The 16,964-nt window shown below is 49.0% G+C and overlaps 1 protein-coding gene across 3 annotated transcripts in view; it reads right to left on the bottom strand.

The window, feature by feature from the left end:
• XPNPEP1 (X-prolyl aminopeptidase 1) overlaps positions 1–16,703 on the bottom strand; it is a 29,728-nt gene extending 13,025 nt beyond the window's left edge. The window contains exons 1-9 of one of the 3 annotated variants that reach the window (XM_084525703.1): positions 16,581–16,703; positions 13,936–14,066; positions 8,541–8,604; positions 7,004–7,108; positions 6,597–6,689; positions 5,535–5,678; positions 5,050–5,145; positions 2,735–2,816; positions 1,580–1,790 (exon numbers count right to left, since the gene is read on the bottom strand). In XM_084525703.1, coding sequence (XP_084381829.1) covers positions 1,580–1,790; positions 2,735–2,816; positions 5,050–5,145; positions 5,535–5,678; positions 6,597–6,689; positions 7,004–7,108; positions 8,541–8,604; positions 13,936–14,052 — 912 coding nt within the window. In that variant the 5' untranslated portion in view covers positions 14,053–14,066; positions 16,581–16,703. Of the gene's footprint in view, positions 1–1,579; positions 1,791–2,734; positions 2,817–5,049; positions 5,146–5,534; positions 5,679–6,596; positions 6,690–7,003; positions 7,109–8,540; positions 8,605–13,935; positions 14,067–14,705; positions 15,023–16,404; positions 16,549–16,580 lie in introns of those variants that run through there. The other 2 variants (XM_084525704.1, XM_084525702.1) reach the window with 2 other exon arrangements.
• Between the last annotated feature and the right edge of the window lie 261 nt (positions 16,704–16,964).

Consider the following 16,964-nt stretch of genomic DNA (forward strand, 5'->3'; position numbering starts at 1 on the left):
GCTCATGCACATGCCTTGTGGTGTTTTTGTTTGTTTTAATTTATTTTTTTTTTTCTTTTACTAAATTAAAGAAAGATAAACTACATGCTTCCCCCAAGTCAGTGCAAAAGCACCAAGAGCCACGTGCCATTTTAAAGGGATGTGCTGGTAGTAACAAAACTTGCCAGACTGTTTTGGTTTTATCATCTGTCCTGATGTACTAAGCACAATGAAGGTACCAAATTATGGATGGCTCCTGCTATCCATTAGAGAGTTTAAAGAGAGTTTAAAGTTGGAGAAGTTTACCCAGAAATTTGTGCTGGCTGTTTGAATTCCTGCTCTGGGAATTTTGTCTTTTGGGAGACACAAAGCTGAGTCCACTCTTAAAATTTGTGTATACAGAAAAGGCCTTCAGGCCCCAGGAGTTAGCTGTTGCCACATGCGGGGCCGTATCATACAGGCACCTGCAGCACATCCAGGCAGTACATGAAACAAGAAAAAAAAACTGCCTGATGGAGGCCGAAAGCTGGCTTGCAGCCAAAAATTTTTTTACAATTTAGTTCTTCCTTCAGTGACCCCTTAATCTGAGCCCTGTGATTCTGAGGTAGCAAGCCTGGACCATTAAGGAATTCAGCACAGAGTGTGCTCAGTGTGTCTGGTCTTCAAAAGCAACATCTGGAAAATATCCACTGGAAAACATCCTGGTTCCCTGCCATACTGCTGTGCGGTGTGTTCACTCTCAGCATCTTTCGCGTACTAGGTGTCTCTGCAAACTGCATGATGTTCCACAGAGAACGTGATCTCTACTAAACAAGAGATGTACACAAGATACATGGAAGCTGCCTTATCTGTCTGTAGTTGCTGCTGTGTCCTTCCCTGAGTATCTCCTTTCATGGCTACCAGAGTATCAGGTGCAAAGCGGGGCTCCCAGACAGTCATGTTCAAGTACAAGGGTACAAGACAGCACATAGATCTGTGCAAAAATCGTTCTGATGCTACAACTGTCCCTCGGCAGATGCAATCACTGCCTGGACAACCGGTGCCTGCAAGTTACTCGTCTCCTCACAAGGTTCCCTGCTGCAACAACTATCTCCCTGTTCCTCCCGTCTTCAGTGAGGCATCATACATTGCCTCATATCCTCAAGGCACTGCAATAAAAGAGGAACCATCTTCAGATGCTCAGATCAAGGCTAGTGCCCCCTTCCTGAAAGTCCAGCCCAACTTTCCTGCTTAATTTCCGAGAGTATTTCCAGCTCTAACTGCTGGGCTGTGCAAGGCTGGTGCTCCAGCCATGGGCATGGTGACCCAAGCTCACCCTGCTCCCTCTCTCCCTCCCCTCTCTCACTATACTTGCCTTATCTTAAGCTGACAATTCTTTGGGTAAATCAGCTTAGTGACTTGGAAGGGCAGCTCCATCGAGAGCAACCCCAGGATTAAACACCGCCTCGATACCTCAGTACGGCTGGATCCCTTCCGCTCCAGCTCCAGCCTGTGGCACGCTTTGTGGAAGGGAAGCTGAGGCAGCTGCCCTCATTAACACTATTTCTGACCACGCTGAACAAAGAGAAGAAAAGCCTTTTTCCTTGCCAGAGCCACAAACCTTGGGAACAGCCTCAGTCAGAGCGTAACTGGCTTTGTCACTGAGCCATACTTTCTCCTTGGGTGAGAGGCTTGCACCAACAGCCTGCAGCTCCGTCAGGATAGATCCGTAGGGCATCACCTGGATCTTAAACTCTGGCTCCAGGGTGGAGTCAAGCTGTAAGTGCTCCCTCACAGCCAGGTCCGTCATCCGGTCACCATCAATAAAGAGCCTGAGAAAGAAATAGAACAGAGCAGTTGGGATGGGACCCGGTCTGACAGTAGTTGGAGTAAGGTACAGAAGGAGAAACCACGCTGTTCTGGTGTTCAGGGAGAAAGGAGTTTGTCAATTACGCTTTATACTTTGCTCTATACTGTTTTATCCACCGGCCTTCACACAGCTTAAATCCTGCTTTGAAATTATGAGGTACCATCCTGCTGAGAAGGAAGGAGTTGATGGCGTTTTTGTTCGCATGACACCTTCACAATGGCTGCATCAAGCTTCAAGCAAGAAGAGAGTAACAGAAGCACACCATGGCCATTCCCTCATTTTTAAGAATAATGTCTAGAAGAAGAAAATATACTGTCAAGTACCACATTGCCCTCTCTTGCACTGATTGAGAAAGCTCACCCTTCATATGCAACTTGTACTCACTCAGCCAGGTTTTACCCCAGACGCATCTAACCAGCAGCTTGGAGATGCCTCTAAAACTCTTGTGCTTGCTGAAGCTCATTTTATGCAGCAGCAGCAGGAAAGTAGCCTGTCCTAACTCAGCCCTGAAACTTTACTGCACAGTCCCTGAAGTTTTGAGGTTAACTCATCAATGACTCATTAGAGGGAGGTTTTCCGATGCCCAGGTCAGCACTGGCTCTTACCCACATCTCACCCTGGGCTCCAACACCCCTCCACGTTATCTCAGGGTGACACCCACAGGGGTCAGTTGTCCTGCCCAGTGCAACCCAGCAAGTCGGCTGAGGTGTGAGGAGCACAGCAGAGCTCTTGGCTGCCTCTTTAGCTCTAATCAGGGGAGGAAAATAATTAATGGCAAAGGCAAACGTGCTCAGAAGACATTAAAGCATCTGAGCGTTAAGTGTTTTTAAAAGACAAATGCTTTGCTGGATCAGACCTCCCACAGGAAAATGCATCTTGGGGGACAGAAGAGGGGAATACAAGCACCTGATTGTGTTCATTCCTATGACGGCGTACGCAAAAAACACAGGATTGTACTCAACATCAGAGCCTCGGAGGTTGAAAAGCCCTGGAAAATAAGAACGCCAAGAATCACAGTCCTGGTTCATCCTCTGCAACATTAAAGAAAACTAAAAATAATCTCAGCAAAATACAGTCAAGCAATGAGTCGTCAGGGGTGCAGGCCACGGGTCCAGCTCCCACCCAGCTGTTCCACATCCTGCTGCCTTTCTGGCAATCCTAATTTTTGCCAGGAGATGGCACCAGAACCGCAGCTTAAACACTGCCATCGAGCAAGGAAAATAGGGTTTAACTTCTAAAGGACAGCTGGCTTGGTAGAAAGCAGGTACAGGCAAAAAAGATATGGACATGATAAAAAATGTTCTTTGCTCTTTCTAGTCTGTGCAGTACAATAAAAGCAAACTTCTCAGCAACCAGAAGAGTTCAAAGTTACAAGAGGATGTATCATTTAATTACAAACTTTTCTTTTTTATAATTGAGGGAAAAGGGAAACAGTAAGAAAGACCAAAATGCTCCTTTTTTGGCCTCTCCTTTGGGTGCCTCCAACACCTCAGATTCAAGCTGCACAGTCTTAATTCCCCCTTCCCCCCCAAAGATTTAATTCCTCACAACTCCAGGCAAAGTCAAGAGGGGAAGTAGATGTTCAGCATCTCCAAACTCATGATTTTAGGGTCAAATAAAAACCCCAGGATATCCAATTAGCTGAAATGAGTTACTCAAGGCAGTAACGCCAGCCAGCAGGACAGCTGGAAAAAGAACCAGCATGTCCTAAATCACAACCAAGACTGTATTCATCGAACTGTGCAAATTCTGCCACGAAAGTCAAACTAGAGTTTGATTCTCCCCAGGGGAGGAGTAGGTCACTTGAAAGCAGGAAAGAGCCACAAAGAACTCTTTACTGCATGGGTACAAACTTCCTCGCTCAGACGATTCCCAATACAGTAAGGAGGTCTCCTTTGTGGCCCTCTCCTTCTGTCCCCAGAAACTCATCTGAAGTTTAATACAGGAAATTGAATTAAACAGAATTAAAGCGACCTTCCCATTCCTCCCCCGGTTTAGGATAGGAAATCAGCCAGGTACCTGGCAATAAGTTTCTCTCATGACCTCCTCTGGTCTGTCTTTAAACCCTTGATTCATAACCTAGCTTGGCTTTGTTGAAGACATTTAATTTGAAACCACCTCAGGGCAACAATTTATCATTAATTTAATTGGAGATGCGCCTGAAAAGGTGAGACAATCTCTGCTCACACAGGCCTCCCCAGGGAGGAGTCATATTCACCGCTCCCTGAAGTATTTCTTTCATGAAGCAAACTCTGTGCTCAGTGCCCCAGATCCAGGAGAGCCCACAGGCCTCCACAAGCTGGCTTCTCCCAGCGCCAAAGACTCTGTGCCTGCAGTGCTGGAGCTAGGAGCATGCCATTTTCCTTTCTGCTTTGTCAGATCAGACATGAGGTACATGCATTAAGCAGCACACACCCCGCCAGCGCTACGTTCCCACTGCACCAGTCTGTGGGCTGGGATGCACAAAGGATATACAAAACTAGCAGGAGTCCCAGAGCAACCACTGCTGTTTCTGGCTGTGCTCCCTTTTTACACACTGGGCTGGCAGCCAGGGTGTGCAGACCTCGTTACCCCGGGGCCCCAAGCACAGGGGAGACCCTCTAACAGGACCCTTGGACTCCAGGCTGAAACGATCTGGGAACAACAGCTGAGCCCTGACATGTTTGTTTAATCAAAGCACTCACCGAACAGCGGAGAGGTAAAGACTGACATAAAACCTTGTGACAATTCGGAGGATGACTGAACGCCTGGCACCCCACCCTTGCCTTATGTACACAAAGCCACATGCTGCACTGCTTTGGTTATAGCCCGTCCTCCGCAGCAGATAACAGCCTCCATCTTCACATAGGGTGAAGCAGCATCAGGATACTTTAGAACCAGATCTCACAGCTCATTTTTACCCCTCTGGAAACTGCCTCAAGCTTTATGTGTAACTTCCCTTTACCTTCTCCTGCGCTGTTTTAAAAAGGTGGTTATTTGCTGCCTTTCCTAGGCCAGAAGTGTATCCAGGAGCTTTACTTGTGTAAAAAGACAATGTGCAGAAATGCAGGCTGGCTGTTTGTGATCTGGTTTCTCAACTGCAGCTGATACAAGTTAGTCGACATCTAACAAACACGTTGGCTGTCATGAGTGCCTCTCACCCTGGCAGGGTTCTTCCTTTCGAGAGCAGGGAGGATGTTTATTTTTTAGGAAGAACTGAGAAGGGAAATGCAAAGACTTACATGCCACTTCATCCAAGGCCGTTACCACAAACCACAGGACTTTCCTCTCAGCCATTTTTGAACGGAGGGCTACAATTTTGTCTCTCCAGCTGACCCCTGCAAAACACAATATGAAAGGCTACAGTCACCAGCTTTACTGGGGATGATGGTGGAAACACAGATGAACTGGATTTTGGAGGTACTCAAAGCACACTGTTTTGTTTGTGGTCCTCAGTCCCGCCCATTAACCGACAGAAACCTTCCCAAACAAGATGCTCTCTCCAGACATCCATGAATTTGTTTCTAACTATCCAGCCTCTAGCAAAGTTACGTCAAGTTTCAAGAACAAAAGAGGTCGTTAGCTGAGGTCTGACCAACTTCTCAACCTAGTCACAGGGGATCACATCGGGCTCCAGTGGTGTTTTTCTCACTGTCTTGTAAGGCAAAAACAAAGGGAGATAGGGCAGTATAAACAGTCCCTGTCTACTGGGTGTAAAACTTCTCACCTGTGTAACTCAGGTCCAGCGTGATGAGAGGCTTGCAGGGGCGCTGAGGACAGTCTGTCCAGATTGTATCAATGAGGTTTTCTTTGATAGGTACAAGATCGTGGCCAGCACTTCTCAAGACCTTGGACATCCTCTTCCATTGGTCTGACACAAGGAAGAGTCAAGAGTGATAGTTTCAAAGAACACATACTGATTGAACAACAGCCCCATTCGCTGGGGGGGAACAGGAATCTGAGTCTCCTTTCTTTACAGCCTCTCCTTCCCATAAAAAAAAATAAATAAATAAAAAAGCAAAAGCTATTGCAAATTGAGTTCCACAAACACAGCCACGGCAGGGCAGCAGCAGATACAGAACCTTATGGCCCAGGAGCCTCAAGCTTCTGCTGGGAGACAGAAGTCACAGGAAGAAGCCACCCCAGAGACCACCATAAGGATGTCCTCTACCCCATATGGATCATGCCAGATCTAAGCTAAACACGAGATGGGGACTCATGGGACTGCCATGAGTCTTATCTTTTGCTCACATGCATCGAAGGAAAGGTCTCCCCTTGCCACCAAGGACCTTTGGATTGGGCCCCACGTTCTGAAGTATGAGTAGATGAATACTTGTTCACCTCTCCAGAAGTGTGCTTCCTACAGGGACAGCCACAGTGACGCTGAGACCTCCACACAGAAGGAAGGGTGTGAGTTTTGCCTACATGTTCTGGCTCATATGCTGGCCAAAGCATTCAGCGACTCTGGGCTGAAGTGCGTTTTGTCTGCGCTGTAGCTTGTAAAAGGAGGTGGACTGGGACTCTGCTTTTCACTCAAGGTCACTGCAAGTCCAGAGTAGTTGCCACCTCTTGCATTTTGGAGTCAATGAGCTGCTGTGAAGTTCTCATGACACATGCCTAAAACCACAATCCAACCTGTTTTGCATACTGGTTTAACTCTCCACCACTCTATCTGGACCAAAGTACAGCAACATTTAGCTGCACATCATCAGACAGCAGCTTAGCCAGGGAAGCAAAGAAACAAAAACTAGCTGCCCAGCCCAGAGTTAGAAAATAAAGTAAAACCAACCAGCTGGAATAATGAAAGGGTCCACTCCCACCTTCGAGCCTTCTGGGAGGACACTCACCAGCCAATCCTCCTGAGTCGGTGTATCTTTCAGACCTCCATGGATTAAAAAAGTAAATAAAATGTAGTAAGAAAAGGTTCATAGAAGCAGTCATACCAAAACATTACTACACTACCCAAAATACCAAGTCCAAGCTGATGCATCAGACATCATCTACTAATGCATGACGAGACCCACGGGAAAGAAGAGCCACAGGATCCCTGGACCCTAAAGCAGGAGCAGCAGTGTACCGGATACGTCCCTAAACTCCTGCATGATGGGGTATCCCTACTGCCCAAGCTGTACCATGGGTGAAGCAGCTTGTGCTTGTTTGTTTTTCAGAGGAGCAGCAGCCCAGCCTCCTGCGTACCCATTTTCATGAGAGTCCAGTTGTTATCCATTTGATTTGCTGCTTGCAGGAAGTAGCGCCCGTCTGTCCACATGGCTGCGTGCTGTTCCGTTATGATGGCAGTACCTAGGCAGGAGGGCAGAAAGATGTGCTTATTTAGAGGTTACTTAGAGTCGATCTCCACCTGATTGTTGTCACACTAACACATACTGTGCATCCCCAGACCTCTTACAGGGAGGAAGCCTGAGCTCAGGCCACCCACAAGGTGCAGGTGTTACTAGGCTGGCCTAAGTGGGGATCACTCCCTGCTGCGTCCCCTTTCCTAAATGTTACAGCTGCAGCAGAGATGGCTGAACAGGAACTACGAACATAAACCTCTGCTGACTGCAGGATCTGTCCGATTCTGCTGACCCCAGATGGAGGGATGTAAACAGACAGTTAAGGCAGTGACATTTCAGCAAGGTACCCTCACTGCCTTGCCCATTCAAAAAAATAGAAAAATACACAGAGAAGTCTTTTGAGTCTCTGCATCTTGACTATACTCTCCCTCTCCTACATTCAGGAACTGAAGCCCAGATTAGCAGTTTCCAAAAGTGACTTATTTTCTACCAAACTCCCACACATATGCACCACAAAACCCATTTTAATCTGCTTCAACCTGAAAAGATGGAAACCAAAAGTGCATTCCATCAGGAAACACAAGGTGAGTGAACCCTGAATGAAACCTCACTGATTAACCAAATGCTAGGCTGGGAACACAGACCTTCCAGGTACGTAATGAGGGTCCAAAATAGACAGAAAGATTAAGAAAAAGCAACGTGGAAGGCATGGCATCAATACAGAATTCAAATTATCCGTTAGCATCAGGCTGCAGCCCTGAGTTTATCACCTTCCATACGGGGGTCCATTCATCAGTTTCTGTGAACTACTCTGGGACCTTCCAAACACATACGTAGCAGTATTTATTAAACCAATTTACAACTGAGGGAAAAAAAAAAGACCTAAGTAGACTAAAGTGACTTTCCAACAATCACACAGCAGAGATACATTGCTTAGGGCACAGCTAGCGTAAAAAATAGGTCTCTTGACACAGAGCTATCCTACAGCCAAGAAAACATCCTGTCTCAGCAAGATAAGCAAACTTTTCCACAGAGTTCAGTTTCCAAATGCTGTGATTCTGGCCCTGGCTCTCTCTAAACAGAAGGGCTAGCTGAAGTCCACCTCTACTATTTACCCAAACAGGCGTTGTAAAATTCTATTCTGGCTCCACATCAAAAGAAACGAGTGTAGGTTACAAGAACTGCATTAAAGAGTTAACAGGATTCTACTTTATGGACGGTTCATTCACAGGTCAAACATGTTCTGAAAAGTTGTTATTGCGCTGATATTACATAATTCCAGTGGGCAGCCAAAACAGAATTCTGCAGAGGCTGGGATGGGAAGAGAACAGTCCAACCAAGCTGGATAGTTTTCCATCCTGCCTCCATGCCATGAATGAGACCGTTTCTTTACAGGGGAGTTCTGGACGTTAGCAAGAACCCAAGTTCTGGAAAAGTACCTGCAGAGCCATCAAATCCAGAGATGAACGCCCGCCTGCAGTCACAGGGTGCAATGTACTCGCTCTGGAAAACAAAGGAGGCAGCAATTATTTATAGCAGCAGGCGAAAAAAAGTCAGCTGATGACAAATACTTTGATAAGCTGCTTCTCCTAAAGGATGCCATGGAGAGAGAAATGAGTTAAAAAAGCCTCGGCTCTCCTTCACTGGAACATTTAATCATCTGTGATTATACTGTATTTACATCCAACTGATTTGGGAGTTCTTTTAGTGTTTTATTTTCAAGCTGCAGCACTTTTCTCTCACAACTGTCTGTAAACACTGAAGCACTTCAGAGTTTGCAGATGTTTATTTCACACTCAGTCTCCCCTTTAGGCAACAAACAAATGCCGTCTTTGAAGCTGCTATGTGAAAGGAAGAGAAATCAGAAGCGCCCCTTGATCTTGGAGACCAGAGTAACCAGTGCATAAAATCTGCAAAATTCACTACCTCCAGTGAAGTCTCCACACTGAGATTCGTGAGGATTCCTTGAAGACTTTGTCTTCCACAATGACATTGAAGACAAGTATTGAGATGGTAAAACTGTAAAATCTTTAAGCCTTTATGAACTTTCATAAGGTGCTGATCCTCTCACTTCTTCCTTGCCTACTCAAACCCCAACTTCAGCAGAAACTATGGTTTTGCCATTGAGTGAGAGAATCAAAAACTACTCGTCTGTCCTTGTCCCAAGCCCATCACAACCTGTTAGTGGGCGCTTCTGTCAGCAACACTACAGAGCCTGAGAAGGCACAGATACCTGACAGTCATGGGGCTGCCAAAATTAAAAGAATAACCATACCTGGAAATGGCCCACACAGCATTCTTTTATCGGATCCCATTCTGGCAAGTTCAAAGCTTGGAAGTGCTGAGCAGGCCTGTTCAAAACTAGCACAACTCAGCAGAACAGCGTAATCCAGGCTGACAGCAGCGATGCTCAAATGGCAAACCCCCTGAGATCTGTACCTTAGAACTGGTCTGAAACCAAAGAGGGTTCCTGTGCCCATAAAGCTTCTCTCCCCCCAGCTGTGCTGTGGCAACAGAAACACTTTGGGAAATGAGCTGAGAAACCACAGCCTGATTCTCAGGTGGCTTCAGTTCCTGCTGTGATAGGTACTGCATTTCCCTCTCTCTGGCCATGTCTATTTTTAAATCACCTGCTCATCAGAAAATCCTCCCTTCAAATCTGTTCTTCTTCACTGTTCTCCTAAAAGGACGGGGTTCAAAAGCACAGAAACAAGCAAGAAGCACAAATTGCAGCGGCTCCCTGTTACCCAGGACCTACAGTTTATTTCTGCTTCCAACGACTCCTACGGTCAAAAACCCTCCAGAAAAAGTTGTCTTTCCCCTCCCTGAGAGGTCCTGGGCAGCAGCTACCAACCATTTTCCACTGACCTGATGAAACCAAGCCTTGGAAGAGCAAAACCCATGGCCCAAAAGAGGCTGAATAAGTTTTTGATCTCGATTTCCAGGGAAGATCCCCGGGATTGCTCCCAAGAACTCCTCTACTTTATCTACCCACTAATCGGCAGAAACAGTGCCACGAGCCCCCTGCAGAAGAACAACAGAAGCACCAGCAGGCAGAGAAGACTTCTGGGGAGCATCCATTCCCCACGGGTGCCTACCTCACAGCAGCAGGACCAAGCACGAAGGCAGAGCAGAGCAGTGCAGGGCTGGAGAAGGATCCTTCATTTCAAGACTTCCCACCAACTACCCGCCCCAGCGACCACCACAGTTCCCCCTCCCCTTCACTCCTCAACTCACAGCTGGGGCACCACATCTGAGGGTCCAGCGCCTGAAGGAGATGCTGGAAACTTCCCACTGTGGATCGCATCACTGACTACGATAACACAGCAGAGAAACATCACAGGCTGGCTTGCTTGTGCAGGCAATTTCACATTCATGGGAACGAGTCAAGGCTGAGCTAGCTGCAATAACAGCCCAGAACATCATTAACAGCCCAGAACAGTGAAACAGATCAGTGTAATTTAAAAAAGATTAATCTACAAGGTAAAAAAAAAAAAAAAAAAAAGTTTATCGATTTTAGATCTGGTAAAAGCTGAGCTAAGCTAACAAAGACCTTGACTGAATGGGAAATACCTCATGCTGTCCCATTCACAGACAAATCCAAAGAATGCTTTAAGTGCTCCCAATGAGGCAGACGGGCTTTAAAAGGGCCTGTGAGGGACCTGGAGGGGAAGAGGGTTCATTCATCTGTCAGCCTGAATTCCTGCACTCCCACCTGTTCCGCTCCATGCAGCAACCCCCGCTGTGCAGAGACGAGCCCGTACTTTGCACAAGCTAAAATTACAAGGGGAACACCTGCGTACGCCACACAAAGCACAGGCCACAGCACAGTCAGAGCAAGGTATTTCCCTGGGGCCTGCCTCGCAGCTCCGATGGCCTTCAACCTGCCCCTTTCTCAGGCTCTTTGTGGCTGCTCTCCACACCTGTCAGTCCTGGGCATGCAGATAAAACTGGGGCTGCATCACAGAAACCCTCAACCAGCCAGGAAGACCCCAAAAAATCAGTGGTGCTTATCAGTAGCTGCATGACTGAGTCGTTAACATCCTATAACTTATTTTGCCCAGGGCATTTGAATGTCAACTGAGAGCAGCAAGGAGAAGAGCAGCTCGCTGCCCGCAGAGCTACCACATCGATGCCGCTGAAGAACAAACACCGCTGTGTGCTTGGAGGGAGGTCAGCATTCGCTGCCAAAAACCTAACCACAGAGTAAGATCTGGAACAGGTCAGCACAACCTGTGCACAAGTCATCTCCTCTCTTGCTTTATAGCTCTGCTGATTCCCCAGCTCACAACGCATGTGCCAGAGGAGGCAGCCCCGAGCAGAAGACGGCATCTCCGCCAACCCAAACACGGGGCCCTGAGCTGGGCAGGTCCTGCCTTTGTGTGGAAAGATCAGCCAGATCTGACCAAATTTGTTTGCACTGAGCCAAGAGCTGAGGTGGAAGCCAGCCCCAGCAAAGCTGTGACTCAAACCCAAGCTCCAATACAAATACCATTCCCTCCCACTACGGGGAAGGTGCCTCCGATCTCTGGATAACCCCACGCGGGCAGACTCCACATTCACTGTGAACTGGACGACAACATAAAAATGGATCCTGCGCTTCCCACTGCAACACCCCAAAAGCTGAGACAAGCATTTGTCATGCAGACACAAAGGAATTGGGTGGCTCAGTCCCACAAGCCTGGCATTTCATCCTTTCATGTTCCTTTGAGAACTCAAGCCACAAGACATGCCCAGTACTCCCAAAAGGGCTCCTCATATGGACTTTGGCCCACTTCTGGCTGGGACTGCTCTCCTTTCTCACCACCCTTTGGACCAGCCAGGTCCCCAGGGAAACAGTTTCTTCTGACTTCTTATCACCAGCATCAAAACATTCAAAAATCAAAGCAGCTGGCACTCAGGGCTGGCTATAAATGCCACAGATGCAAGGTATTAAAAGCCTTGATAAGCCAGAGTCAGAGCCAGCTGCGTGAGAGCAGCTCTTCAAGTCTTTCACCTCCTGACACAACTAAGCATGGAAAGCAGAGGACAGAACTGGTAGCAAGACCCCAGGCAGTATTATAACCTAAGCCTTTTGGCCTTGACAGAAAAAAAAAAAAAAACAATTTTCAAAGCACCAGAGCCCAGAGCTCAAATCTTCCCAGTGATATTACCAAGGAAAGTCAGGCAGAAGTTGCAGCATCAGGGCCTGATAGCACAGGTTCAGCTCAGGGGTTTCTTTGCAACCAAAAAGGCCGTGTTTCCCCCCTCTAACACCAGGGTCAACACTACAGGAGGGAAAACCCTCCTTGTTGATCAGTTCTCTGGCATGGATCCCAGGACAGCCACTAAAAGCTCGGGCATCACTGACCCACGGCCTTCTGAGTCACAGAGGGAGCTGCCTGAGAGCAAACTGACTGCAGGCCTGTCAAGTTCCTCTCTGCACACAGGAAGCAAAGCCTCACTTGGAAGGTAGGGAAGCTGCAAAGCTCAGCTCATCACAAGTCACCTGGCTCAGCGAGGCTGTTCTGGGCTCTACAGGTTTCCGCCTATGCCTAAAACTGCAGCAATTCCCAAACCTCACGGACAAAACCCTGCGCTAGCTAGTCAGGAAGCACCAAAATCAGCAGCTTTTGGTAATCCTTTCCATTTAGGATAGATTCTCTCCACAAAGAAACCTGACCAACTTGCCCGGCAGGAAATAGCAACATGGGGTTCTCTGCTTAACTGCACTCTGTCAAGGAAAAGAGAGCACCAGAAAAACCCAGAAGTCCAGAGGGTCACATTCTTCAACTCACATGACAGCATTTAACATCTAGTGAAATGAAACCGGAGTTATATATGGACAGGGGCAGCTCGAGGCAGGAATGCAGCAGACAATGGCAGCTGCAGAAAACGCCTTCCCCCTACCTGCCCAAGTTTGGATCTCCAAAAGAGGAAACATGATGCTGCACATCGCTCCCAGGGCACAGACAAGCCCAGACCCAACGCACACCGGTGCCAGGTCGAGGGCAAAGGTTCCGATTCAGTTGCATTTTGCTCTCTTGCACCCTGGGGTAAAAGAGCTTTGGGCGTGAGCCAGGAAAGCTTCAGGTCTTTTGTTTGCTGAAAATGGCTGAGGAGGGAAAACGCCTCAGCAGCTCTTAGGCCTCCCAACAGAGCAGGCAGAAGAGCGAACTAGCCAAGGAACAGACTGGGAAGGAAAAAAGGCAGGTCAGAAATTTAAAATCAACATCAGGGACTGCAGAAGCAGCACACAACAGAGCTGCCACCACGAGCTACCCCCCTCAGCCCAGCCGCTCCTGTTTTTAGTGCCCAGGACTGGCTGATGCAGAGCAGCCTCCGAAGGGAAGGGTCACTGTGGCATCCTCCTTCCCCACCTCTCCAAAGCCCCTCTGCATCTAGGAGCTTTAGCACAAGGCAGCAAATTCCAGCAAGAACTGGATCTAGCACAGGGAAAGCCCTGCAGCCACCAGGCTTAAGAGCACATTTCAGTTGGGAGGCGCTAATGGAGAAACTAAAGCCCATATAATGCCTTTTCCTCCCCCCGTAAATCCATCCTTTCCAACAGCCAGGATGGGGACAGCAAGTGCTCTGGCAAGCTCCCTTTTCTCCCTGGAAACAATCTGATGAGACGTTGCTGGTGGAACATCCACGCTGATTTGTTGCAAGAACGTAAAAACCTTACTCTCCTGAACAGGCTCCAGAAACTTTTTCCAGCATGATGTTTCTCAGGTTACTCAGGCTTTTATGCTAGAATCATTAAAGTGAGTGGATGAGGGATGATTTCAGTTATCCCTGGCTTGTAGTTTTTATTGGGAAGTACAACTGTCCCCACAATCCGTCTATCCATACCTGGTGGGCATCTCCAGAGGGCACTATGTAGGCTTGGACAGGTTCCTGGACATACTTGGGATTCCTCATCACCTGCCGCAGTTGTTTCAGCAGCTCTGTTGTAATTTTTGGACTCATCTTCCCACCTGCAACTGGAACAAAGCACAAAAACTTCAGAGGTCCTCCAGCCAACCCTGGCCTCTCACACACAGCTGGAGGCTGCCACCACTGGGAACTCCCTTCGAGGACAATTGTACCTGTGTCACCTTCTGCTGTGTTGTCATTTCACTTAAGAAGAAAAAGGACCATAAAATCAAACCCGTTCCGTGCTGTTCAGGCCCTTTACTACCTGCTGAAGGACGGGCATGCCAAGTGGAGACACACACAAGCTGAACACACACACACACACACACACACACACACCATCGCTTCTTGGCACCTGGAAGCAGAGCAGCTCAGACATGCCCAACAGCCTGAGGAACCCCATGACAGCCAACAACGGTCTTGGCACGTCACGCTGAAGGCTCCGAGTCCCCACAGATCAGTCACACACACAGGAACAGACTCTCTTTTCACTCTGGAGGCAGAAATATTGTGGCTAATGCTCTGCAGGAACACACAGTGCAAGGAGAGCAAGCTGTGCATTTTGGAGACTCAGAAACAGACCAGTTAAAGCAATTTTTAGAAGTTCCACTACAGCCCAGGATTTCGTACTGAATTGGGGACCAGATTAACCCAGACAAAAGAATATTCCCAAGGACATACACAAGGATTTCAGGGGGTATACTCACCTCCGGGCTGCACCTCAGCTCACGCAGCAAGAACTGACTGTAACAGGAGGCACAGCCCATCGAGCTCTCACAGGTGACTGCCAGGGGACAAGGGTGGCTTAAAGGAACCTTCCCTAAAGACCTTTGGCAAACACTCTGCTGATCTCAGCTGGGGTAAAGGAGGCAGGAGTGGGGCACAGCACAGGTGGAGAGGAAAACAAGGGCGCAGGCCAAGCACACTCCCTTGCCCTGGTTCTGCAATGGATGCACCTTGAGTATTGCAATGCACGGCAGCCTCTCAATCTGCTTCCCAAAAAACATCAGCAGCTGGAGCCCTGTGCAGGGACACAGAAGGCCACACTGCTAGGAAGCCAGAGCAAAGGCTGAGGTGCCTCGCTCTGCAGCTCAATGCAGAGGTTGTGTAAGCAGTGCGGGAGGCCTGGCCTGAAAGCCTGTGAGAAATCAAGCGATACCTTCAGAGATCCTCTATGTCTTTTCCTCACTTACCTCTCCAAACTGTGCCCAAAAAATCCCCTCTACCTACTCCTTTCACACTTACAGGTACAGACTGGGATGCTGTAACCTCAACGCCATCACTCCCAGCACAGGGGGAGCAGGCTGTGCTGCCCAAATGCCACACTGTGCAGTATTTTATTCTGACCAGTTCATTTCACAGCTCATTGCACAGCTATGTCCACAAACACAGAATAGATAGCAGAAGCAAACAGCAAGCAAGTCTCAAACATTTTTTACGTATACATGCTCTTATTCTATCTACACCTCAGTAACTATCAGAGGCCCCAAGAAACATTATGGTCTTGGGCCCAAAGACAGCAAAGCACAGCCCTGTGATGCTTCTCATCTAAATGGGGAGGCAGGAAGACTGCCTCTGATTCATAGGAACACAGTGTGATCTGACAAGGCCACGCAGCAACACTGTGACTGAGCCAAGAACTGCACTAAGACCTGCTGCTTTCAGGTGGGAGACTCTCTGCCCGAGACCATCACCCATACTCCTCGCCACAAGAAGCTCAGAGCACACCAGACTCACATGTGACAAGCTGTCTGCTCACTGGTACGCTGCATTTTAAAACCCAGCTCACAAGGAGCACAGGATGCTCAAAAGGCACCACATACACCACCCCCAAATTGACAACCCGACCCAGCACCTTCACTGGGATTAGATTACATCTCAAATTTATTTGTAGGACAAATTTCATATTTTTTCCACAGTGATTACAAACTACGCTGAACTTCATTATACCGTGATTGTTTCTGTCAGTCCTTTATAACGAGCTGATTTATTTACAGAGAGAGAAAAAAACATAGAAGAGGGAGAGCAACAACACTGTGACCAGCCAGAAGATTCACATATTTATTTTAAATAACCTCAGGAGGCCACAGCTTCCTTTCTCAACCTGTGCTTCGCCTCCAGGAGCCTGACGGCCTCATTTCAACAGGCAGGAACGCCGAGGCTTCCCTTTTAATTAAACCCCTTGCTGACCAGGCCGGGATTTCTCAGCAAGCCATCGGTGCGGTGCCGCTGCCCTCACCTCGCAGCTCAGCCGGGCTCTTTCCTACCAGCCCTTTCTGTGCTCACAGCCCGGCGGCGCTCAGGCCCCGGCTATAACGCGATAGCGCCCAGCAGCGCGGCCCCGCCGCTGCCTCAGGCCCCGCTTCCCAGCCCCGCCGCCCCCCGGCTCCCGGGGCCGCCGCTCACCCAGCGCCGTCGCCCAACCGCCCGGCAGGGCCCCAGCGGCCGGCGGAGGACCGGGGCCCAGGGGCCGGGGCCACCGGGAGCCGCCACCGGGAGCCGCCACCGGGAGCCGCCACCGCCGCCTCCTCCCCCGGCCCCTGAGGCCCGGCCGCGGCCGCGCAGCCCCCGCCCGCCCTCACCTGCCGCCCGGGCCCGCCGCTGATGACGTCGTGGGCGACGTCACGGGGGCGCGGGGCGGAGTGTTCGCCTCACGGCGCGTGACGTCACCGCGCGTGACGTCACCGGGCCGCCTCGCTCGCTGCCCTCAGCCTCTTTCACCCCCCCCCCTCCCAACCCCAGTCTCACCCCCCCCCCTCTTCTGTTTCCCCGCCATGGTTCCAGCGCGGGGCCGGGCCCTGAGGAGGCCCCCTGGAGGTTAAAATAAAAGAAATGAGGAAATTTCACACAGAAATGTTAAAATACATGACACATAGAAATGTTAAAATACATGAAACCAGCGCTTCCAGTGCCTCAGTGCTTGGCGTTGCTGACCAAAACGCTTCCCGCCTCCCTCTTCCCTCTGT

Source organism: Aythya ferina, assembly GCF_964211825.1.
Source record: "Aythya ferina genome assembly, chromosome: 7".
Lineage (NCBI taxonomy): Eukaryota > Metazoa > Chordata > Aves > Anseriformes > Anatidae > Aythya > Aythya ferina.